At 46.2% G+C, this 27,500-nt stretch overlaps 3 protein-coding genes across 5 annotated transcripts in view; all 3 read left to right on the forward strand.

Moving 5' to 3' along the window:
- LOC115549502 (FYVE and coiled-coil domain-containing protein 1) overlaps nucleotides 1-27,500 on the forward strand; it is a 141,943-nt gene that overhangs the window by 51,642 nt on the left and 62,801 nt on the right. For all 3 annotated transcript variants that reach the window (XM_030364748.1, XM_030364747.1, XM_030364749.1), the window contains one exon: nucleotides 572-700. In XM_030364748.1, the coding sequence (XP_030220608.1) occupies nucleotides 572-700 (129 nt within the window). The remainder of the gene's footprint in view (nucleotides 1-571; nucleotides 701-27,500) is intronic.
- Nucleotides 8,593-15,192, forward strand: LOC115549540 (calcium/calmodulin-dependent 3',5'-cyclic nucleotide phosphodiesterase 1C-like). The gene is made up of 5 exons (XM_030364809.1): nucleotides 8,593-8,837; nucleotides 9,087-9,253; nucleotides 10,743-10,955; nucleotides 11,054-11,116; nucleotides 11,231-15,192. Exons 2-5 carry the CDS (start codon nucleotides 9,088-9,090, stop codon nucleotides 11,245-11,247), a joined length of 459 nt encoding a protein of 152 aa, XP_030220669.1. The 5' UTR covers nucleotides 8,593-8,837; nucleotide 9,087; the 3' UTR covers nucleotides 11,248-15,192.
- On the forward strand, nucleotides 24,219-27,134 carry LOC115549523 (neurogenic differentiation factor 6-B-like). Its single transcript, XM_030364783.1, is given in 3 exon segments — nucleotides 24,219-24,453; nucleotides 24,728-25,688; nucleotides 25,690-27,134. Coding segments are annotated over 2 exon segments (1,059 nt in total). The 5' UTR covers nucleotides 24,219-24,453; nucleotides 24,728-24,731; the 3' UTR covers nucleotides 25,792-27,134.

Genomic DNA, 27,500 nt, shown 5'->3' on the forward strand with positions numbered 1-27,500 from the left:
GGGCAAGTGTGTGTGTGTGTGTTTGTGTGTGCATATTGCTGTGTGTGGGCGCCTTTGTAAGTGTGTGTGTGTGTGTGTGTGTGTGTGTGTGAGTGTACGCCTGTGTGTGTATGTGTGTGTGCGCCTGTGTGTGTATGTGTGTGTGTGTGTGTGTGTGTGTGTGTGTGTGTGTTTGCATATTAGTGTGTATGTGCGCCTTTGTGTGTGTGTGTGTGTGTGTGTGTGTGTGTGTGTGTGTGTGTGTGTGTGTGTGTGTGTGTGTGTGTGTGTGTGTGTGTGGGCCTTATTGAGTGTGTGTATGTGTGCCTGTGTGGGATCGTGCGTAAAAATAAATCATCTGAACAGCAGAGAAATACAGGGAGGGATTGTGTGTTTGGAGTCCAATACCTTCCATCCTTGTCCACTCTCTCCTCCTAACCCTCAAATCACACCCACTACACCTTTAATTATTATTTTCCAATTTCTGTTTTTACTCGTCACCATGGTGATAAAACCGCCCAGGTCACAAAACCTTTAATCGTTATTTCCTTATTTTTGTTTTACCCGTCACCATGACGACAACCCCCCCCAGGTCGGACACGGCCATCCTGTACAACGACCGCTCGGTGCTGGAGAGCCACCACGTCAGCGCGGCATACCGCCTGCTGCAGGACGACGACGAGATGAACATCCTGTACAACCTGTCCAAGGACGACTGGAGGTGAGCTGGACACGCCCACTGTGCCACGCCTCGTACAGTGGATCACTGTGGCTGAATGCTGATGTGGGATCCAGCAGTTATGTTACCGGAGAACTTCTAGTGGGGGGGGGAGACGGGGCAGAGCCGGACGTCAGAAACAGAAAGGGCCAGAGTTCAGCTTTTCGGATTACTTTCCCCAAAGTCTTATTTGGGAGAGCAGGTTAATGCAGACAGAGCGGTGTGGTAGACCAATCAACAGGGGCTTAGGTGGAGCAGAGTCCAAACAGGACAGACTAGTCCAAACCGGACCGACTAGTCCAAACAGCACAGACTAGTCCAAACCGGACTGACTAGTCCAAACAGGACAGACTAGTCCAAACAGGACAGACTAGTCCAAACAGTCCAAACAGGACAGTCTAGTCCAAACAGGACAGACTAGTCCAAACAGTCCTAACAGGACAGACTAGTCCAAACAGGACAGACTAGTCCAAACAGTCCAAACAGGACAGACTAGTCTATGTTTAAGCAGAGTTCATCCATGGTCATTATTAGTTTGCGTGATCAGAACCCACCGCCTCTTCTTCGTGGCGGGAATCAGCCAGGATGAGGTTCCCCCCTGATGGAGCTGAGAGGACGGGAGTGGTGAGGTGGCTAGAGGGAATCCCCGGTGAAGTCCTGTCCCCACCTGACCCTCGATCCCCTGCTGTGCGAGACGACTTCAGGTCTAGGAGGAGATGGGAATGGAGGAGGGCTGCAGCAACGTCAGTCAGTCGTATCGGGACAGGAAGTGAAGGGTGCACGCTGTACTCGAGCGCTGTTTCACTCATCATACAGCAAGTGAATCCTGATTTAGCCGAGGAAGAGAAGGGAGTGGTGTTCTGCGTTGACAGCGTGGGAATGCTTGGATTGAAACTGTGAAGTGACTGTGAAGTGACTGTGAAGTGCGTGCGTGTGTGTTTATGTTTGTATGCATGTGTGTTGAGTCGTCCTAATTGAACTTTTGCTGTAGCTCCGCTTTAAACAGGACTCCACGAAACCCCAAAATGAGTTCATGTTCATCCCGTTAAACCGCAGGGTGAAGTCATCCCTCATCTGGCAAAACAAATCAAAGAGCTCCATGGGGGTAAATAGAAAATCAGGATCAGCAAACGCTCACCAAAGCCTTTTTGTTGGTGAGCGCCCCGGTTATAATGATGATATTACATTGACGCAGACAGCTGGGATACGGCGTCCTGTGGCTCGTGCCAGACGCTTGATGGAGAACATAAAAGTACGGGGGAGGTTGGGTGGGGGAAGCTGTTACCAAGCATAGCCGTTGTCACGACGATGTGCTTCATCAAGGACTCGAAAATATGATAACAATAATGACGATCGTCGTCATCGCCATCCTCATCATAGATGCTCTCCTCTCTCCAAAAACAACAAACTATTAGAGCCCCCATTCAAACCCAGATGAGTCCCATGTCCGAGCTCCACCAACGGCTTCACATCACACTCACACACGCTAAAGGTTCTCGGGTGTAAAATCGTTTTCTTAATGCATTCAATATGGGGTCGTGGTTATGGTTGTGAACCACTTGTGACTGCTCTTGTGGCTGTGGCTCTCGAGAACGTGTGTGGCTCTCCCTGTGTTCAGAGAGCTGCGGGCGCTGGTGGTGGAGATGGTGCTGGCCACAGACATGTCCTGTCACTTCCAGCAGGTCAAGACCATGAAGAACTTCCTGCAGCAGCCGGAGGGGTGAGTCACCCAGGGCCGCTGGGGTTCCCTCCACACACTGCTTGACCTTCGGCAGGCTCCTGAATTCCATTAAATCCTCATTGACCAAACTGCGGTTCGGCATTAGTGACTGGCCTTTTTGATGAAACAGACAAGCACACAGGCACACAAATCCATTGTCCCCCCAGAATGAGTTCTGTCGGTGGACGCTGTGTCACCACACAGCACGGGACAAGTGCAAGTGGGTGGGAGGTTGATTGTGTTGAAGTGCTGTATTTTGAATATTTTCCCTAAAGAGGTAGTGCATTACACTGCCTTGTAAGTGCATCCAAAAAAAACAGTTCTTTGTACACATAAAATACAACCCAACGGGGTGAATTTGTGCCAACATCTGGTTTTGAGTCAAATTAGTGTTTTCTTTGTAGAAATACATGTGAGAAACCAAGACTGTACACCGCCGTCAGGGGAAATATGACTCTTAGCAGAACCGCAAACAGTCCCTCTTTAGCTCACTTAGATCTCTTATGATAGACAGCCAGCTATAGCGTACTTCTCGCTAATAGGATCTAATACCCAACTAATTGGAGGGCACCGCATCTTTTTTTTCTGGACTTGTTTACCCGTATTAAGTGGGATAATGAAGTGGATGATATGTCGCTAATAAGCGACGGCACTTTGTAGCTCTGTTTGCATCACGTTAAGCACTACGCAAACATAATTACGAGGGACATACGGCCACCGACAGCAAGATGATTGCTGACGTGTTTACTTTGAACGCAGCTCAGCCAACGGCGAGGGGAGTAAGGGGGAACCGGTCGTGACGCCTGCCCTTTGAAAACGGACATAGTCTCTCTATTCTTAAATCTGGTTTGTCGTAGGCTAGCTAGGCTCTCAACATACACACACATCGCCAATCTTCTCTTCACATCGTTTGAAAAAGCAATCATAAGGCGGACTCTGATTATTACACGCGAGCAGTAAGAGACGGAATTGTTGCAGGCAATCAGTGGCAGGATATGAATCCAAGTATCAACTGTCACAGAGTAATCGTAGATGAATGTGTCTTTCTAGTGGAACGGCAGCAGCATTGCCATAAAAAAAAGAGTCAAATCGAGTCAACCTTTAGTGTAACGTATTGTTTAAACATCGTGCTTGTCCGTAGAGGAATCTCTGAAGAGAGCGATTTGATTTACATAAGCTGCAAGTCGTTTATTCCCCATGAGCAGAAAAAAAAAAGCGTCACCTTTGGGGTCCACACATAACATACGAGACATAAACAACGTATCAGAATGTGATTTAAAAGGAGGGTTTGATGGAGCTTTATATGGACAATGTGTTGCATATGAAATGCTGCAGAGTGAGCAGAAACTCCACTGCCGGTGGATGAACTCCGAGGTGAAGTCATTTAAGTCAGTCAATCTTCCTCAAGGGCTGCTGGGATTGCACTTTGATTCCTAGCCAAGTGAATATGGATTAAACTGTGCGTGTAAGTGTGGATGCATGTGTGTGCGTGTGCGCACGTGCGGACGCATATGTCAACCTAATCCCGGATCCAGCACTTCTACTCTGTTATAGCAGAACTTCTGGAGGGTGACGGCACAGAGCCTGGGCCGGAAGCAATGAACTGAGAAGGGGCGGAGTATCTCGCTGTTTACGTTTTTTTCGCGGAGATATGCAACCGAAGATAATTACTTGCCCGAGTGGATGTAGCTTTCGGTAGGGGATTTAATTAAGTCTACCGGTATTTCTACAGTTTACTACTGCTGGCTGAGTTTGTGTTTGTGATTTACACGCTTAAAGATCCCTGCCTCGAGCCACATGATTGGTCAAAACAAGTTTTAAGCCAAAGAAAGCAAAAACACCCGTTCACCCAGATTTTAGCTTGTTTGGAATTCAACTTTAGATATTAATCTAAAGTCTGACTATTGCACACTTAATATTGATGCCGTTGACTTTACTTCTTGATATGTCGATGTGCACATCCATCCAACCCTAAAACTATTTTGGCTTTGGTAAAAAAAATAGATACTGCCCCAGCCAACAACCACATGTATTTATACCCGTTTATTTTGCTGGGTCGGCACTGCAGAAATGTCTGCAGGTATAGTCAGCAGGTATAGCCACTGTGGTGGCTCATAAGTACAACATCTGCAGAAAACAAACGAGTGTTTTCGTGTCAGCTTGCCTAATTGGAGCACGTTTCTTCCAGCGTGGACAAGCCCAAGGCCCTGTCCCTCCTGCTGCACACGGCGGACATCAGCCACCCTGCCAAGACCTGGGACCTGCACCACCGCTGGACCGCCTCCCTGCTGGAGGAGTTCTTCATCCAGGTACACATGCTAACCAGCTAGCATGCTAACGTGTCCGTTCTACTGGGTGACTCCATCCACCAGTGGTCCGTCCTGTTTGATATATATTGTGGTCATAGGGGGGGGGGGGGGGGGGGGAATACTGTGACTGTATGACCAAACAATGAAGTCTTCTTTAAAGTCGCAATGTGTGCCATTTGAACTAGCTTATAGCTTCCTGGAGATATCTGTAGGCAACGCTGATCAATGGTGATTTTAATAATGTTAGAAAGAGAATCACATCCTTTTATAGACATATTCTACAGAAATGACAGGAGTACTCTTTCTAGCCTGGGAATCGGTTGAATCTGGGAGCTCGTGTTTTATTTGATCTGGAAAATGCATCTGACCCCCCTCCCGTTCAGACAGATTTCCAGCAGACTTGACCCGGGTCGGGCCAATCACAAACAGTTTATTGAAGCATCGTTGAGGCATTTTAATATAAAACCAAGATGGCCGCAGCTTCTATGTCACACGTTTCATTGATCTGATTGGTTGTATTTCTATCCAATTGCGTCAAGAGGCAATTCTGAGCCAGATGATAATGCCAAACGTAAATCAGAACTGAACTGAGAGGTTTGAGACTTGTAGGCATTTGAGACTCGATCCGCTGATGTCAGACTAGCTTTTCTCTCGCAAATCCTGACTTCTCGGGCAGCAGCTCATATGCAAACCCCCTGCCAGGAGAAGCTCATTCTCTCGTGGGAATAATACGGAAATGATCTCGGAAAGCCCAAGAGATTTCTGGACCGGGGTCCAACATTACCAATAATTGTGATGATGATGATGATTACTATTATGAATTATTACTTCAACACGGTACTTCACCACAATCGCAAGGCACATAATTTATATCCAGTGGGTGGGGGTGGGGGGGGAAGGGGGATTCATAGTCATTACGTCATTATCATAATTCCCCCAACACACTCTCTGGCAGACACTCAAGTCTCCTTTATCATCTCCGATAATGAGAACAGAACGTGCTCCACAGGAGATTAAATCCCGGGAACGATACCTTGTTCGGCGCACCAGCAGGAGCGGACCGACAGGGTGTAAAGAGTAAATCACTCCGAATGTCAACCTCCGACGTTTCAATCCTGCGCTGATAGGTAACGCCCGAGTTAAGTGGATGAGAAAGGGTTCCTCAGAAAACCTTGAGGAACGCCTGCTCTCTGTCACGCCCAATTTAAGGTGTTTTTGTTATGAACACAGTCACTACAGGGGAGGGGATCAAATGTGTTCAGTGTCGCCCCCAACAACGTGTTTCCGTAAAAGAGGTGTTGGTGGTGGTTGTGGTGGTGGTGGTTGTGGTGCTGGTGGTTGTGGTGGTGGTGGTGGCTCGAATCGCTTGGCTACTTTTGAGGGCGGTGGTGGGGCTGTTGCTGTGCACGGTGATGTCTGGAGGGCGGGTTATACAGTGAACAGTCTTTGACAGCAGGGCACGGGTTCAATGGAGGATAATGTAATGTGTGTCCAACTGAGATTGTAATGACTACAAGAGAGTGGACTGCATGCACCGTGGATTGCGTGCACTTTTGTTGGCTGTTTAGAGGATTGCGTGCAGTCTCTATGGCTCTCTGGTGCAATGTGTGATATGAGTCGGTATGATTGTGTCTATCAGCCAACCATGGGTAGCCCGCATGCTCAATGTCCTTGGGTGCATTTATGCAGATTCTGTTGTATTGGTCATTGCAAGGAAGTCTATAGGTCTACTGTAGGGATGGAGGAATCGAATTCGGTGATTCTTTGTCTCAGCAATACGAGTATTGTCAGGTTGACTAATGAATTTTATAAATACATATACTTAGTAAAGTAATCTCCATGCAAACAAATGCCTGTTACTGTCCTACAGAATTTTGCATGAACTTAGCTTGATTCTGCTTGTTAATGTTTATTTAAAAAACAGCAACAGACTTGTAGAACCCCAACCTCAAAAGATACATTCGCACATACAAATCTGAATTGTGTACCGCAATATTTACCGAATCTCAATTCTTACCGCACTCCAAAAATATATTTTCCAACATTGCATCATGAGGTCCCTGCCCATTCCCGTCCGTAACATGATGCTGAATGGTCAAACCGGAATTCTCCCTCTGTCGTTTCCCAGGGGGACAAGGAGGCAGATCTCGGACTTCCATTCTCCCCGCTGTGCGACCGCAAGTCCACCATGGTCGCCCAGTCCCAGATCGGTAAGTTTCTCCTGCCTCTACACCATCACATGTCCTCCAGGATGCTCGCCTGAGACACAGGTACGCCCTTCTGTTACTGTGAAACTGACTGTTGTGTTTTGTGTGTGATCTGTCACCAGGCTTCATCGACTTCATCGTGGTGCCCACCTTCACCGTACTGACTGACATGACAGAGCGCATTGTCACGCCACTCATCGACGAGGCCTCCCAAGCTGGAGTCGCAGGCTTCCGACGCTCCAGGTAAAACCTCTTCTGTCTATCTGTCTGTCCGTCCGTCTAGCATCCCTTGTGCCCGTCTACCCTTTCTTCCCACGCTGGCTTCGCAGGCTTCCGATGCTACAGGTAATCATACCTCCTGTCTGTCTGTCTGTCTGTCTGTCTGTCTGTCAGTCTTTCCGTCCGTCCGTCTGTCCGTCAAGCCTCCCTTCTGCTGGTCTATCCTTTCTTCCCACACTGGCTTTGCAGGCTTCCAGTTAAAGCCTCTTCTGTTTGACTGTCTGTCCTTGCGTCTAGCCTTCCTTATGCCTGTCTATCCTTTCTTCCTTTTCAACCTTCCTACCAGCCCTTCCTCCTCCTCCCTGGGCTATCCATGGGGGACAATGAATAACTTTTGATGAGCCATTGAGCAAAAGGCACTCTGCCGTTACAATGAAATAACGTTTTAGGTGCACCTGGAGAAAGTGAAGGCGCTTCTTGGCTGAACGCGTCCTTGGCTATAAAGCAATTTGCATTTTAAACAACTTCTGAAGGTTAGATTACTCTTGAAAACAACTGCCCATAGCTTCAAGGCAGACCGAGGAAGTAGATAATGAAATGGTGTAATGGCATGGAGTCGAACTTTAAATGGCATTTAATTACGTTGACAGCGACATCTCTAATGAGTCCTTCATCATCTCGGCGCGAACGCAAGTGTCTGTAAATCTCATCAAGCACACCTGGAAATCGACACTCGCACACGGGAATCTAGTTTGCACCCTGTTTCCGCACTGATCTCCCTGGCAAACTGGTTTGGCATACTGAGCAGTTTCCCCCCATGCAAACGTCAGTCATCGTGACTTGCGTTGGTTCAGCAGAAACCCCCTCAAGACTCTCACTTCCCTCTCTACCGCCGTCTCTCCCAGCGGTGTACAGGTGCTCGTATTTGAATAAACGGTTGTTCTGAAAGTGAATGCATTATATATAGATACAGATATATAGATAAATATATGTATCTATATTAAAAAAAGATCAAGCAGTGCTTGAAGAACCACTGTACACACCTGTTCTCCTTTACAAGAGCAGTCATTAACGGAACTCGGCCTGCGGACAGAGTCAGCCGACTGGAAACGCTACATTGTGTATCCGTTTGCACCCCCCTCGCCTTGTTTGTCTGTTTACACACACCCACTAGCATGCCTGTGTGCGTCTGCACACACACACACACAGACACACACCGAAAAACACAGACTGAGGCAGCTCCTGGGCGGTATTTAGACCAGCTTTCAATCAAGTGTCGTATTATTGTCTCTCTCTCTCTCTCTCTCTCTCTCTCTCTCTCTCTCTCTCTCTCTCTCTCTCTCTCTCTCTCTCTCTCTCTCTCTCTCTCTCTCTCTCTCTCTCTCTCTCTCTCTCTCTCTCTCTCTCTCTCTCTCTCTCTCTCTCTCTCTCTCTCTCTCTCTCTCTCTCTCTCTCTCCCTCCCCCTCCCTCCACTTGCTCTCCCACTCCATCTCTTGATCTCTCTGGCTCTTTCTGTCAATCTTCCCTCCCTGCGGATAGTACACTGTAGACATACCTGTCAGCAGCCTAGCAGTAGCATGCCAGTGGATTGTCAGGGAAAGCAGAGTTGCCAGATCTTCCAAGAAAAGCAAGAATAGCGCACTTCTTCATCACACTGTGAGGGTCGGGATGGTCGGTTGCTCTGGTTCGTTCTGGCGGTGATCTCAAGTTCAAGTTCAGATAAAAGAAGATCAAATAGATGTTGAGATAGAAGATACAACGAACATTTATATAATCCTGTTACTAGCTTTTAGACCATTGCAGTGCAGTACTGCCCAGTCAACTGACACATTATTGCTAAGAGACCGACTGACTGATTGATGACTGACGCCTTACTACAGACACATTAACATCCTTGACTCCTTTCGCCCTTCATCTCCCACCTTTGTTCCAGTATGAGTTCAGAGGAATCCAAGCGGGGCAGCATGAAAAGCACCGGTCTGGACAGCACCTCCTCCGGCCACTGCTCCCTGCTGGCCGTGGACCACAAGAACTTCAAGACCCTGTGGAACGACGAGGTCTACCAGAACCGCGAGAGGTGGAAGGCACAGGCCGCCAAAGGTATCCCCCGCCCCCACCACCCGCTGCTCTCAGACGTGGGTTCTATAGCAAGGATGGGCTCAGACCCCTTCTTGTTCAGCAGGATGGGCTCTGACCCAATCCTTCGTCGGAAAGGACGGGCTCCGACCCCATCCTTGTTCGGCAGGCCGACCTTCAGGGAGATCCGTCGCTCTTGGCTGTTTCCTCGTATCAGAGAGTACCGCTTAAACCATGGTGAAGAAATCACAGTTAGTGGCATTGAACTTTGCGTGATTATTTTGGGAGGACACAGAGTTCATGTCGCCCTCAACACTCGTACGAAACGGCACTCTCTTTTATTAGAGCACAGCCCAGGGTGACCGTTCCCCTTCCAGTTGACCTTTAGCGGCCTTAAGTTAAAGCCTGCCCTGCTGTTTTAGGGCAAAGATTAAATGAGTCATTTAGGGTTATTATTTGCTGTTTAGCAGTCGCTATGATCCCACAAGACTGGCATTGATTTCTTTAGTTCATGGAGGAGAAGGTCGGGGTGAGCTGTGCTGCTCCAGGAGCCCTGCAGGAGTCCTGCAGGGACACAGCGGACATTGGGGAAAGATATGCTAATGTCCACGAGTCAAGAGAGCCAATATATTGCTTGGAGCAAAAACATGACAGAAGCCCGGAATCGTCCACCACTGCTGTGTACTGGGCTCTCCTGCTGCTGGTGGTGGTGGTGGTTGTGGAGGTGGTGGTGGCGGTGGTGGTGGCGGTGGTTGTGGTGGTGGTGGTTGTGGACTTAATCAGTTCCAATTTTAAAGTGCTGTAAAGCGGGCAACACTGGCGACTCCCACAAGCCATATGCCATCGAGGCAATCAAGGAAAAAAGCAGCCCTCGCTGTTTCAGCGTGTACACAGTGGAATGGTATAAAGGGCTGTCTCTACTGGCCTCTACTGGTAGAGAAAGAGTATTACACCATGTCAATGAAATGAAAGGGCTCACCTCCCAAGTCCATATAATGCCTGTCCCTGCTAGACTTATTGGGGTGAGAGAAAACCTCAACAAACTGCATAACATCTATGCACCCATCTGAAGGAAAACATTGCAAGATAATTGCGAGAGATGGATTCATTTGAATGGAGTTTATGTTTTGTGAAATGTACAATAGATACATATGATGTCAATTGCAATGAACATTGTGCATTAGGTAAATTACTGATGGATCCAAATGTGGCACTCACACTCACATACACGCATACACAAACACACACTTCCTCACGCACCCACGCACACACCAACGCACACACCAACGCACTCACTCACTCACTCACTCACTCACTCACTCACTCACTCACTCACTCACTCACTCACTCACTCACTCACTCACTCACTCACTCACTCGCTCACTCACTCACTCGTGTACAGGAAGCTGACGGTAAACAACTTACAGCGGCACAACAGACACACTCCCTCCCACACAGACCCCCCACCTCCACCCAACCTCCGCCCTGTGTGTGTGCTTGTGGGGGTCTTCAGAGGCAGAGGAGAGGGCCAAGAGGGAAGCGGAGGAGCCGGCCAAACCGGAGGAGGCCCCGGAGCCCCCGGACCCCGCCGGCACAACGCAGACCCCCGCCGCTGGGGTCCAGGGCGCCGAGGCGGACGACCCATCCTGCCCACTGCCAGAGGACGACGCTGGGGCTAAGAGCCCGGATCAGGGACCCCAGCCTGGCACTCCGCCCCTACTGAACGGTAGGTCGCCGTAGCAACGTGCGTACGTTCATGCATCATAACGCCGGAGTGTCGGTCGGACGTCGGACCCTCGTGTCATTTTGATAATCTTTTTCTAGGGGAGGTGTCCGAGGGAGCTGAATCCCCGCAGGGAGAGGAGCAGAAGAGAAGATCACCTCATGGTATGATTAGGGGTTGTTTTTGATGGTACATCCGAATGGTAGAGCACCATGTTGAAATGTTCTTGTTAATCCTTGACAATGTTGAGAATTGATCACTTGTATCTACCTCTGCAGAACAAGAGACCGACTGAGGGAGTTCTACAGCCACGGTCCAACTGTTGGAACTCGAGTCAAACTCCTGCTTTGTGTTAGTTTTTTCCCCAACGTCCCACCACACAGCGAGGCCATTACTTTGACTATGTCGCCCCCTACAGGGCGGTCTGGGGAATGACACGAGCCCCCTCGCAATCTCTCTACTTCTGTTTCTTCCCTCCTAAAGGTATACTTTGTAAGACATTCGGACAAGACCACAACCACTCAAAAAACCAAGACCACTCTAACACAAAAGAGACTCCCGCCCCTCCCTTCCCTTCGCTCCCTCGCCATCTACTGCAGATGAGCTGTCCTCGGCTTGGAGCTAAAGACAAGTGACCAGTGACCTGATGGTTTTCAGTGGTGTGATTATGTTAATGTCACTTCCTTCTATCCTGACCGACCAGCATGGACTGGTCTGTCTATATCATTGATGATGATGATGATGATGATGATGATGATGATGATGAAGAAGGGAGCTAGTACAAGTGTAGTGTAGAAGTGTGCTATACATCAGGAGCTGAATTATAATATTCCTTAGTTAGGTAACAAAGGTGATCCTACATAACTGAGTGAAACACACTGAAGAAGATATCCATGACAAAGTATACCTTTAATTCCACGTGCGGGCTTGTACAACGTTCTTCTGGCCTGGCCCTTCCAACCCTACACTCCCTCTCTGCCTTCCAAACACTCTTCCTTCCTGATGGTGTGAAGACGTACAGATTACTGCCGTTATCAGAGCTGAGTTATACGTTTTTTATTTTGTATCTAGAAGTACAGAGGGAATTACTACGTTGGTATTGCCCATGGATCTATGTCTACGGCTCTACTATAGTAACGATACGATGACAAAACAGAATATTTGGATACCTGGTTTACAAAAACAAATGTGCTCTTTCTTTATTTTACGTTTTTATCTGTAATTAAACGATGCGTCAGACCTTAAGCAAGATGGATGCCTATAACGGTGATATTTTAACAAGCTCTGCTTAAGTTGAAGTAATGGCACAGTCACAAAACACAAACAGTATGGCAAAAGTCATACTTTTTTTTCAGAAAAAGGTACACACACAGCCGGCTTCCATATGTGTTTCTCCTGCAGATAGTAGCAATTGTTTTTCCATGGAGAAGGGACACAACATCCTCTCTGCCTCTTTAACAGGCTTCACACCTTATATTGTAGGGTCATGCCATTTGAAAGATATATATTATCTAATACAGCGCTAGGTAGAGGTCCTTTTTTTTACGATGAACTTGTCCACCGCAATCACTCAGACTTTTGGATTGAGTTAATGATCTAATTTGAGGGGGAGTTGACAAAACGTTTGCGAGGAAACAATCCACCGACACATAGATTTGGATGTAGCATATGATACTGTGTGTCCAAAATGTAGGTTTTCCGACTTGCACATTTCAAACATATCAATGCTTCTTTGGTTTTAATTTTGAAGGCAGTTTTGTAAAAAATCTGAAATGTTTTAATTTTTTTCTTTGGTGGTTATTATGATTTTTTGAATCTTTTCTGTGATTTAACTATTGATCGTTGTCTCATCGCCTCCATAAGGTCCTGCCTGTTCACCTGTTCCTAGACCAGCCAGCCAGTCCTTTAGCACTCCCGTTGCCTTCCTACGTGGAATTACACTGTACAGTGCTTCAGTATATCCTATCACAGGATAGGTTTCCTCTTACGGCGCTCGTCACAATGTTCCGGCCCCTCCTGTCCCCCGCAATGTGTGTTGATTCCGTGCTCTCGCTCAACTGTTCCAGCTAGCTCCAATCCAGCCAGCTATCTTTTTTATTGTGTTTTAATCTGTGATGGCCATGCATCAGAACATCACAAAAACCGCTAGCTGCTTATTGACTGTAGCCGCCCGAGAAGTGTAAAACTCCTTGTATGTTGATGTATAGAAGATGCAGATGTTATTTTATTGTGCATATGTAACATATATTGAACTTATTCTGCGACGCTGTTCCAGCCTTAACTGTACACTGTATGTGTTGTGATTGGACGAGAAGCGTTTTAGCAGTATTTACGTAACGGTTGAACTGTTTCCCTGAGATTGTGGCCTTTTTTTAACCGACAATATAGTTTCTCCCAGAATGTTGAGTTATTTTTTGAGGGTATATCTCCTGAGCATACCAACATTGCCATGTTTTATGATGATTATTATTATTAAGTAACATTTAAGATTTGCATTTATATTCCTTCATTGTTTTTATTGTTTGTGCTCACACCGAATTAAGTAGTGGCTTCTACGTTACGAAATCCCCTCAAACAAAGAGAGTCAGTGGTGCAACATTGCTGAATAAATACATATATTTTAATCCTCTTAAATAACTGAGAAGTGGTACAGGTCAAACCAATTTATTGGATCATTATGCATACAGTAAATATGTAGAGCACTCTTTTTCTTTTTGTTAGTTTAATTTTAGAGATATTTATTGCATCCCAAAGCAGCATATTCATACAAACACAGTTTAAGTTGGCCGGTTACTTTTTTTTGGTTTAATAATCAGTTTGATAGTGAACGTACACAACAATTAGATTTAACAGTTACTTTCTGACCTTTTTTCATGAACATGAAAGAAGACCATAAAAGAAAATGTACCCTTCAAACTTGTCAACCGAATGTAACTTATGTTCATTTCATGTGCATTTCATCCTCCCTGTCTACATACAAAGAGACATGATTACACTATTATTCGAGGATTCATTTCCTGTTCTTTTTTTTGGTCTCAAGTAGAAATTCCACAACTCAGATTTTCAACTGCTGCCACCACAGTCTAGTCTGATTGGTGCTTGGTTGAACACTTAATGCCTCCTGTTAGCTAACGGGACCAATATGTGTGATGTTGGTGGTCATGTTTAGTCTTATTACTTTGCTCTATCTTCCACTGGCTCCTGTGGTACCCTGTGCTAGGTAATACGAAACAGGAAACCTTTTTACAATGCCGAATTAGAATTACAAAAAATATATATCAACAAACAAAAGAAAACACAATATATGGTTGTATTTAGGACATGTACAGACTTATAAACATAGTGTTTTGTAAACAGTTATCACAGAACAGGTTATTTGTTGTTTGTTTAAACGCGTTGTCTCTATTGTTTAGTCAGGACCACTCTATATATGGTTGATGTCATGTTGTTCTAGTGAGGTTTAGGTGGCTGTCATGCGTGTGCGTGACACTGCTAAAGGAATACTTAACGTGCATTTATGTGCACCTATGTGCATCTCCTCACTGTGACCTGCTCTTTCTGCTCTGTATGTGTGTGTGTGTGTGTGTGTGTGTGTGTGTGTGTGTGTGTGTGTGTGTGTGTGTGTGTGTGTGTGTGTGTGTGTGTGTGTGTGTGTGTGTGACGCAAAATGTTTGTGTGAGAATAAAATATGAGAAGAGTAATGAACAGGGAGAGACCGAGAGGGGGGAGTGTGTGTGTGTGTGTGTGTGTGTGTGTGTGTGTGTGTGTGTGTGTGTGTGTGTGTGTGTGTGTGTGTGTGTGTGTGTGTGTGTGTGTGTGCATGCGTGTGAGTGCGCACATATGTGACTGTGTGTGTGTGTGTCTTTTTGTGTGTGGATTAGTTAAATAAGATAAATGCAACAATATTGATTATAAGATTAAGATGAAGAAAAAGATGAGAAAGGGCGAACCCGATGAACGAAAGCGGGAGTTTGTATGCGTGTGTGTTTGTTCATGTACGTATGTGTGCGTGTGTGTGTCAGCGATTTTGCTTGTATGCATGCATGTGTGTGCGCCCGTGTCTGTGTGAGCGTGTGTGAGGTGAGAGCGTGTGTGTGTGTGTGTATATGAGTGTGTCTGCGTGCGTACACCTGTGCATGTATGTGCATGCATGTTTGTACCCATGCCGGCCGGGCGAGTGTGTGTGCCACCTCTCTGTGACTGCACGGCCGTATCAATAAACCTGGACTTAAAGGGCTCACATCATGTCTGTCTGTCTTTATTGACACACGGTTCGAGTATCAAAGATAACACAATTATTTGGATAGGGCAAAGTTTACATTGAATCAATAGATGTGTCGGTAAAAACCGAGCAATAGTGTGTGTTGCCGTGGATAATCATTAAACAAACCGTTGTTTTAAAGTCTCTTAAGAGATACAAGCATCCTCAAAACGAAACAACAGAACACATTGATCAATCAATGCACTACAAATCAGTTTGTGATTGATTCAGCAAGTTGTCTCACATTAAATGTAAAGTGTAAAGGACTGCAGGGGATATATAGGGCTACATCTTTGCACTACTCTGTTGTTCTTAAACAGCATACATTTAAGGAGGAACAATTATAAATAAGGGTGCCTATTCTTACATCAGTGATCACATTCCTAACTTAAGTGCTCTCGCCACCACAGGGTGTCGCTGTTACACCTGCAATAGTTACTCGCACTACCACGGCTGAGCTGAAGTAGATCTCGCTTGAATAAGGCCCATAGCACTAAAACATGACTTATCTGCTGACTTCTTGACGTATACCATGACAATTTCCCAAGATGGTCATTGTATGGCACTCCATGCACCCTATAAGCGAATCCACAAACATTAGATGCACCACACATATTTATTCCACGCGGCATGCATATTCATGGACAGGTTTGATGGAACTCACGAATGGTTGTGTGCGGCTTCTTAACACAGTTTGAGTGCCGAAGCAGAAGGTGAATGTTAATTCAATTATACAACAGCTGTTCCTTGGTGCCCATGGCCACTGTGTTTGCAGTAAGACTGAAATCGTGTATTAGGTCCCATAGCATAGGCCTTCAAAAAATATCTAATAAAAAATGGAGATTCCGAATAGAGACTGCGTTTAACCATAGGGCTTTCTGCATTCATTTTATTTCATTTTTGTTCTGTTAGGTAGGCAGTTATTTAATGAGGTTGAAAATGTGTTTTGTTTCACAGTTGATGCAGACGCAAATGAGCCTTTTCCTGGTATTTGCAATGTTGTGCTAGTTGTATTTAAACCAGCATGTATCCTCCGGTGGTTGTAATGTTCAATACACCAGAGCATTCTGCAAACGTCTTATCCTCTGTGTGTTTGCACTTTCATGGACGTGGCAGTCCATGAGTGCCACTCACAGCGGTACATGCCCCAAACATGTCACTGGGTGGCAAAACGTTTGTTCATTTTTTAATGTGCGCCTTCAAGAGCTAATTAATTTGCTTATTTAATGTTATTCTTTGATCCAGTCAATACATACATGATTAATTGATATCGTTTAGTTTCTCTGTTATGTAGGCCTATGAACATGTCGATTTGGAATATAAATCAGACTGTTTTGCATGATGAAGACATTTGATGCAAAATTTGAGTCACTGAAGTCTAAGGGGATCGTTATTTTTTACTGGAAAACCTTTTATTAAACTATTTCACATCGCACAGTATGCGATTTATCAAGGCCTCATTGTCGTTGGCATCATACTATAAAGGTGGGTAAAACAATGTCAAATCTCATAGAATACATTTCAATATAATCGACTCAATCAGGCACATTAAGTGAAAGAAAAATTGATCTATCTTCACAAAACAATCTTCAGATATATGTTTACATATCGCCTACACATTAAACATATGATCGAATAGATACTTGCCTTCAACCCCCAACCACAGCATCAATTCCACACCAAACGTGCAAGGTGGAGGGGTAGGAATAGCAGGAGGAAGAGGAGGAGGAAGAGGAGGGTGCGAATATGTCCCTTGGTGGGCTCTCTTCTGGAGTCTGGCTGGGTGTGATTAAATCACAGGACCACTCGCTGGAAGGGCTCCTAACATGTTAGCTGGGCCTGCTAATTAGTTTGCCTTTCCTTCATCAAAAGGAAAATCCGACACACCTGTGGGTGTGGGTGTGCATGTGCAACACACCTTGCATGCACACACACACACACACACACACACACACACACACACACACACACACACACACACACACACACACACACACACACACACAACGGGTAATGCTGATGCTGTATGTGTGTGCTTGTGAGTGTGTTTGCCGATGTGTCTGTGCCTGCACACATGTTTGCATACCATACACACATGCGCCCATGCAAAAAACACACACACACACACACACACACACACACACACACACACACACACACACACACACACACACACACACACACACACACAAACCAACACACAGACACACACACCCAAACACACACAAACAAAAAAAGAAACTCAGGCAGCTTATAATTGGCGATTCACACATGTAGCCATAGACACGGGAGAATATTCCAAACTAATAGTCAACCTATTATTCTCTCTCCATCTCAGCAAGACTAAAGAGCTTTGAAACAACTAGCCACGCGAGGATCCATTTTAAGATCTTGGCAGTAGTAATCCCCCCCATACTCAAAGCACTAACCATACGATATCTACAGTGCATCTCACATAGGGGGATAGGAGTTACAACCTGAGCTCCGATTAGAGTGAGTGATGAAGAGCCAATTAAATAGTCCTGTGGTACGTGCGTGCAGCCAGCTTGCCAAACAGTTTGCCAGCCAGCCGGCCAGCCTGTCATTCAGCCAGTCAGCCTGCCTGCCAGTCAGCCAGCCGAACCCGGCCAGGCTGCCTGCCAGACAGCCAGCCAGCGAGAGGAGCAGCGTGCCCGAAAGCAAGCCAAGCAGCCCGACCAGCCTGCCAGGCAGAAAGCCAGCTAGCTAACCAGCCTGCCAGGCAGGAAGCCAGCTAGCCTGCCTCCCAGCCAACCAGCTCGCCGACCAGTCAGCCACCCATCTAGCCATGCTGGCCTGGGAACAAACCCAATTCTCTGTCCGACGTCTGAGCCAACATTCTATTAGTTTGGAATGGGCTATTTCCTTTTGGATCCTTATCTAAGGAGAGGGGCTGTGATCCTTTAAGGTGCGATCACCCGCGAGTGGGCGTCCAGCTTTCTTGTTTACCCCTGGATGTGAACTGGGCTGCGGTCCAACCAGAATGGCTGAGCAGTAAGCTAGCTTGAGGATACCGATAGCTTCTACTTGCTATCGCAGTAGAAACTAGCATAAACTGTAAATCGGATATGCTGCATTGTGAATTGTGCAATGATTTAATCAAGAGAAAAACATTAAAAAAAACAGGCTTTCTAAGAGGCATTCCATCCATCCGTATATTTATAAAATCAACAACAACGCGTTGACATTTAATTACACACTGATAGTTGCCTTTACCGTCTCAACCCTTATCTATACGGTTCCGTTAGTTCCCGTTAAACCGAAGCTGTGACTTCCCCAGCATAAATAAATAGCATATCTGACGCCATGTTATTAATCCCACCCCACAGCGATACCGAAGTGTTGTGTTTTGCGTGTCTCCAACACAACAACAGATTGTCGCCGATGTTTCAGATGCAGGCAACCAGACCCATCTTCTAAACACCCAGGTGGGGGGGTTGGTGGTGGTTTGGGGGATGGGGGGGGGGGTACTTCAACGTCTGCCTGCTAACATATTCACGTTATAGATTTTTTTAAAGACATCCATTATTCATGCGTTCATATTTTAATACTTATTAGCACATGGCTGCCGCCCACCTGCATACCTGCTGTGTTCCCGCGGAAAAGAGCAGTGGTGTGAGCTACTTTCTAAGTGGGCTACACAGTCGGAATACGCAAACGACGAGCGACTGAAAATAACACGCAAAACAATTAAATAAACAACTAAACCCGACAAAAAAAATTAAAGTGAACTTCCTAATGTACCCGAATATATTCAACCTTCCAGAGCTCGCTAGAAGGGTCCCGTTCAGCTGACCTCCATCGCTTTGAGGGCCCTCAGTGAGAGAGCGGCAGCGGTATATTAAAATAATATGCAAACAATTGAATAATTAACTAAACCCGATTTTCTTTTAAAAACGGAGTACTTCCTAATGTACCAGAATATATTCAACCCTTCCAGGGCCCCGCCCGGTTGACCTCCATCTCTTTGAGGGCCCTCAGTTAGAAGAGCAGCAGCAGTATATTCATGGGTCTTTGTCTTTTCTTATACCCCCCGCTCCCCACCCTAGCCGAGTTACGGTTACCGGCGGCGACGAAGAACAACAACAACAATGACACAACTTGGCGGTGGTGCTGCCACGCGATGCCCACCTGTGTGGGTGGGACGTCGGGCGCCCAGGCAGCTGAGCAGGGCAGCATATGGAGTTTCTAATTGGCTAGAACAGCACAGCTGGAGAGGACAGCACTCGGAAGACTTGGCCCCTGGTAATCAGTCCCAGAATCCTCACCACACCGCCCGCATGTCCAGGGAGAGAGAGAGAGAGAGAGAGAGAGAGAGAGAGAGAGAGAGAGAGAGAGAGAGAGAGAGAGAGAGAGAGAGAGAGAGAGAGAGAGAGAGAGAGAGAGAGAGAGAGAGAGAGAGAGAGAGAGAGAGAGAGAGAGAGAGAGAGAGAGAGAGAGAGAGAGAGAGAGAGAGAGAGAGAGAGAGAGAGAGAGAGAGAGAGGGGGGACTGGACATGAGGGCAAGGGTCCCGGCCCTGACGCCTATAGGTCCGATAGGCCCCGTTGCGTTACATGGAGACGTGGTAATTCCTGTTAACTGTAGGCCTCGATCTGATGATGACAGCCGTCGCTACTATCTCATGGAAGGTATAAAAGGAAGAAGAATGGGCTCCATTGTTCTAAAGGCCATCCGTGTTGATGCGCACAGCAAGGATTCCACTCCCACACGTTTCAAGATGGATGCCTTCAGCTGGATCGTATGCAGATATATATAATGAGGCCGTGACAACATGATGGACGTCCTGCAGTAGAAACAAGGGGCCTGTATATTCCGTAATATATTCAGAAAAAGTGGAAATAACCTTTGTATGCATATACAGTACACAATATATTTTATGAAGTAGAAAGCAATATGGACTCTTATACCTAGTTAAAACATACATACTTACATACACTTACATACATACAAACATACATACATTCATACATATATACATACATGCATACATACTTACATACATACATGTATACATACTCACATACATACATACATACATACATACATACATACATACATACATACATACATACATACATACATACATACATACATACATACACACACATACATACATACTTACAAAAATACATGTATGCATACTTACATACATACATCCAGTACATGCATACTGTACATACAGAGATACGTACAGAGATACACACATACATACATTCATACATTTGATCATCCTACAAGGGGGGGAAAACTACGACTTTTAAGTAAGAAGACCAAAACTAAAAATTCATATTCACCCCTGGGGTGCTAGATGGAAAGGGGTGAGGGGGTGGGGGGGGGGGCATGTTCACACCCTCACACCTTGGAGCTGACAAGTACCACCCGTCTACGGTGGGGGTTGGAGGCTGTAGGGGGCTCCTCACCTGCCTCTTGCCTGTTCCCCACCGCTGATACGCGGACCCCATCATTCCCCATCCGAGCCCCATCATAACCACGGCCCTTTTACTGTCACTGATGTTTTGAACCTGTGACACCAACCATGTCAATGTTGTTGAAGTTTTGCAAAAAAAAAGTGTGGTCCTTCATTACGTATTGACAGGAAGTGTCCACAACGTTTCACTTTTAAACCATGAAGTGATTTGTCACGGCGGGTATAATTAACTCATCCTGATGAAACTTTTTCAATTTTCAATGGTCAATTTTAAAATAGCAAAATAAAAAGGCATACAAAAAAAAACCAAAAAAACATATTTACCCTTGTCCAATCCAACGGTACAACCGGATGGATCCAGTCTGCATAGCTGAACTTTGAACGCCTCAGCTCCAGCCCTCCTCCCCCAGCCCGACCTCACACCCCTCACCCGGGATGCGGGCTCTTAACGTTAACTGCTGACATCAATTGTGGAACACTTTCGACTTAACGTGCGATGGGTGGCACCTTCCGATGCCGTCGTACACCTCACACCATGCCTATAAAAGCTGATAATGTGATAATTAAAAAGGAAGACAAGCGCGGGAACTGTAAGTGGGAGCCGGCGGAGCCCAGATTGAGCCGACCCAAGCTATTTACTCCTCTGCTCAAATTAGAGACCTTTGTTGGCGATTCTGGAAATACGATCTGTAAAAGATCCATTACATGTATTAATTAGGAGAAGGGTTGCTGTGAGAAAAAATGGTGTGTGTGTGTGTGTGTGTGTGTGTGTGTGTGTGTGTGTGTGTGTGTGTGTGTGTGTGTGTGTGTGTGTGTGTGTGTGTGTGTGTGTGTGTGTGTGTGTGAGAGTAGGGTTGGGCTGTCATATAAAGTCACATGCTTTAGTTCAAGACATGAAACTAGAAACTCTCAGAGACAAAAGATCCCCATCATATCTCACTCTCGCGTGCTTTCTCTCAACCACACCATGATTTATTACCTGCAAAGACAAGAGAACTAATTAGTGGAGTAATTAATTAATATAAATTTGCATATTTGCATTTGCAATTAGTGCAGTCAACTGATTAGTCTGAGATGGGGAGTTTGACTCATCAGATGCTATGTGTGTGTGTGGGTGTGTGGGTGTGGGTGTGTGTGTGTGTGTGTGTGTGTGTGTGTGTGTGTGTGTGTGTGTGTGTGTGTGTGTGTGTGTGTGTGTGTGTGTGTGTGTGTGTGTGTGTGTGTGTGTGTGTGTGTGTGTTTGGGTGCTGGACCAGAACACCAGCTGAGGCATTTCGGGAGAACTGCAGTGATGAAGGAATAGATCTTTTGTGTGAATGTGTGTTTGAATGAATGTTTATGTGTGTACATGTGCACGTTTGCATGTGTGTCGAAGAAATTGTGTGTGTGTGTGTGTGTGTGTGTGTGTGTGTGTGTGTGTGTGTGTGTGTGTGTGTGTGTGTGTGTGTGTGTGTGTGTGTGTGTGTGTGTGTGTGTCCGCATACATGTGTGAATTCATGTGCGGATACACGTGTATGAAATGTGTGTTGGTTCGTGTTCACACACACACACAGAGACACACACACACACACACACACACACACACACACACACACACACACACACGTAGGTGCGTGTGTTCATGCGTTCACCCGCATGTTCACAATCGTGTCGGGTCGTCTTGTATACATTTGGAGTGACGCCATCACAGGCGCGTATTAGCGGCGGCGTTGGCATGTCCTCCATTACATGAGGCATCATGGCCACCGCAAATAACCTCTCGCTGGTACGTACCAGTCGCCTTCAACTACTGAGGCGTCTGAGGTGTCATGGGCTGCCATTGTGATCAGAGCACTGCAAGGATGACATTTGGCCAGGCTCATATACATATATACGCATATATATCGCTGTCTAAGCTAGTGTCCAAGGGCTCACCGATAGATTGATAAGGTGATAAGGGTCCGTAATTGATTCCCCTTGCAACAAGGTCGCTCATGCACACATACCTATGAGAGTGTGAAAGTGTGTACGTGCGTGCGTTCGTGCGTGTGCCTGTTTGTGGGCATATCATTGTGTGTGTGTGTGTGTGTGTGTGTGTGTGTGTGTGTGTGTGTGTGTGTGTGTGTGTGTGTGTGTGTGTGTGTGTGTGTGTGTGTGTGTGTGTGTGTCAGGTTGTTTGTGAATGTATTCAACACTAACTGAGGAGTGCATACACCCATATCCAGTGCCAGCTGTGGCCCATTGTGGAGTTGGCAGCGAGCCATTGGTCCATTTCCATGGGGTGTGCTTTAGAGGCACTATAAAGCCACCAGGACTATGCAAGGGGGGGGGGGTCTCTGGCGTATTCTTAGACGTACCCCACCGGAAGCTGATGTGTGCCCCCCCACAACGATCTGAACCTGATTAATAATAATAGAGCCGGGAAAAGGATAGCGATCAAGTGTGCGCGGCGCGGGGACAGAAACATAGAGAGCACGTAACACTTTGTTGTGTAGATGGATGATTTGTTTGCGTTTGTTGTGACTCCGCTGTAATTTGTGACTCGCTGGCTGGGTTTTACACAGCGTTTAATCAGAAAGATGGATCTGCATGCGTATAAGGTTATGGTTGTGTTACATTATGAGATTATCGTCGCAGTGTCACATTTAGTGCGGACAACTCGTAAAACAAATGTGACCAGGAGCTAAATATATAAACAGGGATTAAAATACTTGATACTATATACCTAAAGTATTTTTGACCAACTAAATATGAAACAGATATAGACGTTGAGATGCACATATAGAAAGACAGACAGACAGACGGACGGACAGACAGACAGACAGACAGACAGACAGACAGACAGACAGACAGACAGACAGACAGACAGACAGACAGACAGACAGACAGACAGACAGACAGACAGACAGACAGACAGACAGACAGACAGACAGACAGACAGACAGACAGACAGACAGACAGATAGAAGTATATATGGACAGATCGATAGATAGATAGATAGATAGATAGATAGATAGATAGATAGATAGATAGATAGATAGATAGATAGATAGATAGATAGATAGATAGATAGATAGATAGATAGATAGATAGATAGATAGATAGATAGATAGATAGATAGATAGATAGATAGATAGATAGATAGATAGATAGATAGATAGATAGATAGATAGATAGATAGATAGATAGATACTGACTGACAGAGACACATGCATGCAACCACACACACACACACACACACACACACACACACACACACACACACACACACACACACACACACACACACACACACACACACACACACACACACACACACACACACACACACACACACACACAAAGTTCCTGATGAATCTCATGAATCAATTTATAATTTTAACGGAGATATAAAACAATATATAAATAAAAATTGAAGTTGTTATCCTTCTCCGGTTTGAGATGTTGACGGTGTGCGCGGGCCTCCCTCTCCCCATTACCGGAGATGCCAGATGATCGGTAAGGAATGGAGGTCCCACGGGACAACAAGCACGTGATCTACGCTGCCACGGGACGTCAGCGGCAGATGGCGTGGGTATACCCACTCTGGCAGTTGGCATGAGTGTCATTTCTCAAAGAGAGAGGGAAAGGAGAAGAGAGGAAGAGAAAGAGGGAAGAGATACAGAAGGCTTCACACACTCACACACACACAGACACACAAACGGAGACAGCATCGCGTGGTCTCATTGTGTGCTGTGCAGGAGGAGAGAGTGCAGGACGGTATTCTGAAGGAGATATTTGGTGCCATGTCTGCTGCCCGCTGACACAGCCAGAGGTAGGACTCATACTCCTATCGCGTTGTTTGGGGAAAGTGACGACTGTTTTTTCAGATCAACTTTTCGTCGATCATTTTATTTCGTTATCATGATTTGAGTAGGCCAACTGCTTTTTAAAAGGGGAGCAATAACAGTAAAACGCCTGTCCGTGTGGGTGTGTGTGTGGGTGTGTGTGATACTCACCATCTAATTAAATGACATAACAATATGCTGTTTGGACCACCCTGGCTCATTGTGTGTGTTCGTGTTTGTGTGTCTGCTGTTCCTTTCTAGGAAAATGTTGACATTGCCCATTGATGAACCAGCTATGATGTGTGAGCCACGGTTCGGTGCGAATTACCCCCGCGAGACATTACCTGAGGACCTGGCGCGGGATATCGGCCGGCGGGACAGCATGCACGAGGATATGTCCAACTCGGACATGCGTGAGGATGATCTGCTGGAGGACGAGGACCTCTCTCTCGGAGAGGAGGACGAGGACGAGAGGGAGGAGGACGAGCCCGACGCCAACGGGATAGCCAAGACGCGGGGGCCCCGGAGGAAGAAGCCGTCCAAGGGGCGCCACGAGCGGGTCAAAGTTCGACGGCAGGAGGCGAACGCGCGGGAGCGGAGCCGCATGCACGGCCTGAACGCGGCGCTGGAGAGCCTGCGTAAAGTGGTGCCGTGCTACTCCAAAACCCAGAAACTCTCCAAGATCGAGACGCTCAGGCTGGCTAAGAACTACATCTGGGCTCTGTCCGAGACTCTGAGCGCGGGAAAGAGGCCGGACCTGCTCGCCTTCGTGCAGACCCTGTGCAAGGGCTTGTCCCAGCCCACCACCAACTTAGTCGCAGGGTGTTTACAGCTGAACGCCAGAAACTTCCTCACCGACCACAACGGGGACGTCATGTTCTCCGCAAGGCCCCCCCCTTACGACTCCATGTACCCCTACCCCGGCTCCGAGGCGAGCGCCCCGCCAGGCCACAGCAGCAGCGGCGGCGGTACCGCGGACAGCGCCAAGCCCTTCCGCCACTACAACTACGGTGGTGCCGCGTACGACGCCGGCTACTACGAGAACGCGTCCCCGGAGGGCGGGAGTCCCCACCTGGACGGGCCGCTCAGCCCGCCGATGAACTTCAACGGGATCTTCTCGCTGAAACACCACGACGACGCGTCCGAATACAGCAAGAGCAGTCCTTACGGGATGCGCTACTGCGGTGCGCCAGGCCGCGCTGCGCTCGGGCAGAACTCCATGTATCGAGGGGGGGGGCCCCGAGGCCCGGTTCCCCTACGACCTGCACCTCCGCGGCCAGCCCTACCAGCCGCAGGCCGAGATGCACGGCGCTTTCCACAATTGATGGAGAGTTGGGAGCACAGGTTTTCAACAACGGGGATGTATGCCACGTTTTTAGAGAGGAGTTAAGAAGTGAGGGACTGTTGACACACGAAACACATGAATGAGAAGAAGAGATCAAACAGGTTTTATTGCGTTTGAGTTTGATTTTGTGGTGCAACTTCTGGTTGGGTTGTCTGGTAGGCTGGTCTACGTCACTTTTACTTGTATGCCTTTTTGGACACTGTTACGCTTTGAGAGAAACTCTGAGAAACTGCTTGAGAGATGAAAATGAAAATGAATTCCACCCACACACACACACACACACACACACACACACACACACACACACACACACACACACACACACACACACACACACACACACACACACACACACACACACACACACACACACGCACACACACACACACACACACACACACACACACACACACACACACACACACACACACACACACACAAGCTGTGGAGCATATATTAGAGTTTGGTGGTAAATAGATCCAGTGCACAATATAGGCCTAACTATTCGGAAAATATCACAATTCTTATACGAGGCATCAAAATGAAACAAGACTATCCGTTGTTTTCTGGCCGAGAAGCTGAACGATCCTTCTGATGAAGGCAACGAAACTTCATGGAATTGCTCATTTTTCTTCTTCAGGCGTCAAAGCTTTTAATCTGTTCGCAATAAACGGAGCTATGCAAAGGAGCCCAACACAATCTCTTCTTAATGTTATATAACTAGTAGAATTACCCTTACATCGCCATCAAGTTGAGGATTACGTTTAAAAAAATGAGCTAAAGAAGGATACTTTGGAGACTCCATCTGTGTTGGAGACCTGCATGTTAGGGGTCGGTTCTATAAATACATTCTCAACTGTTTGGTGAAACGAAAAAAAATATTTGTGAAGCAGAAGCATTTGTATTTGCAGTTGAAGTTGTGTGGTAAATGTAAATTATTTTATTTATGTATTTATTTCGCTATTTATTGATCCGTAAACATATGTATGTGGATGCCTTTACACTCTGTTTCTGTTGAATTATGGTATATTCCGATTTCAATCGCTGCTGTATTTATCTTGGCCTCAGATATTAAGAATTTGTTGGAGGAAAGTAATCCTATGCTTTCACCTTTTAGTCCAGTAAATGAGGCTTAAGTATAAGAGGTTGTTAAACAGGAGTTATGCAACGAAAGGAACTTTTGGAGTGTTAAATGTCCCATGAACTGTAAAGTTAAATAGTCCAGGTGTGGGAGCTATAGGCCTATTTACCGGGGAACTGTATTGCACATGTATTTCTGCACAAAATTCGCGATTGTCCTCATAAATGCAGTTGATTTTGTAACTGCCTGAGTTATTATTGACTGCCAAAATCTTGCCATTTTCGTTTCTCACAATTTCGACGGTTGGTCAAACGCAAAATAAAGAAATGTAGAAAGTCAAAGACGAAGAGCGCAGAGCAAACAGTATTCTGCAGCCCATGCATTAAGTTGGATATATGGAGTTAACGGATCTGTGTTCAAATTAATTTAAACAAGCCTTGGGTTCATCTGATAAATACAGATACACATTTATTTTGATATGGCTATCTCACTATAGGACAATTTATATATTATTTTAGAAACAATGCATAAAGAATCCCATGTACGATTTTCCAAGCAAAGGCTATAAACAAACTAATTTAAACGGAAATCTGGTAAAGTTTTTGCTA

The sequence above is a fragment of the Gadus morhua genome, chromosome 8 (genome assembly GCF_902167405.1).
Source record: "Gadus morhua chromosome 8, gadMor3.0, whole genome shotgun sequence".
NCBI lineage: Eukaryota > Metazoa > Chordata > Actinopteri > Gadiformes > Gadidae > Gadus > Gadus morhua.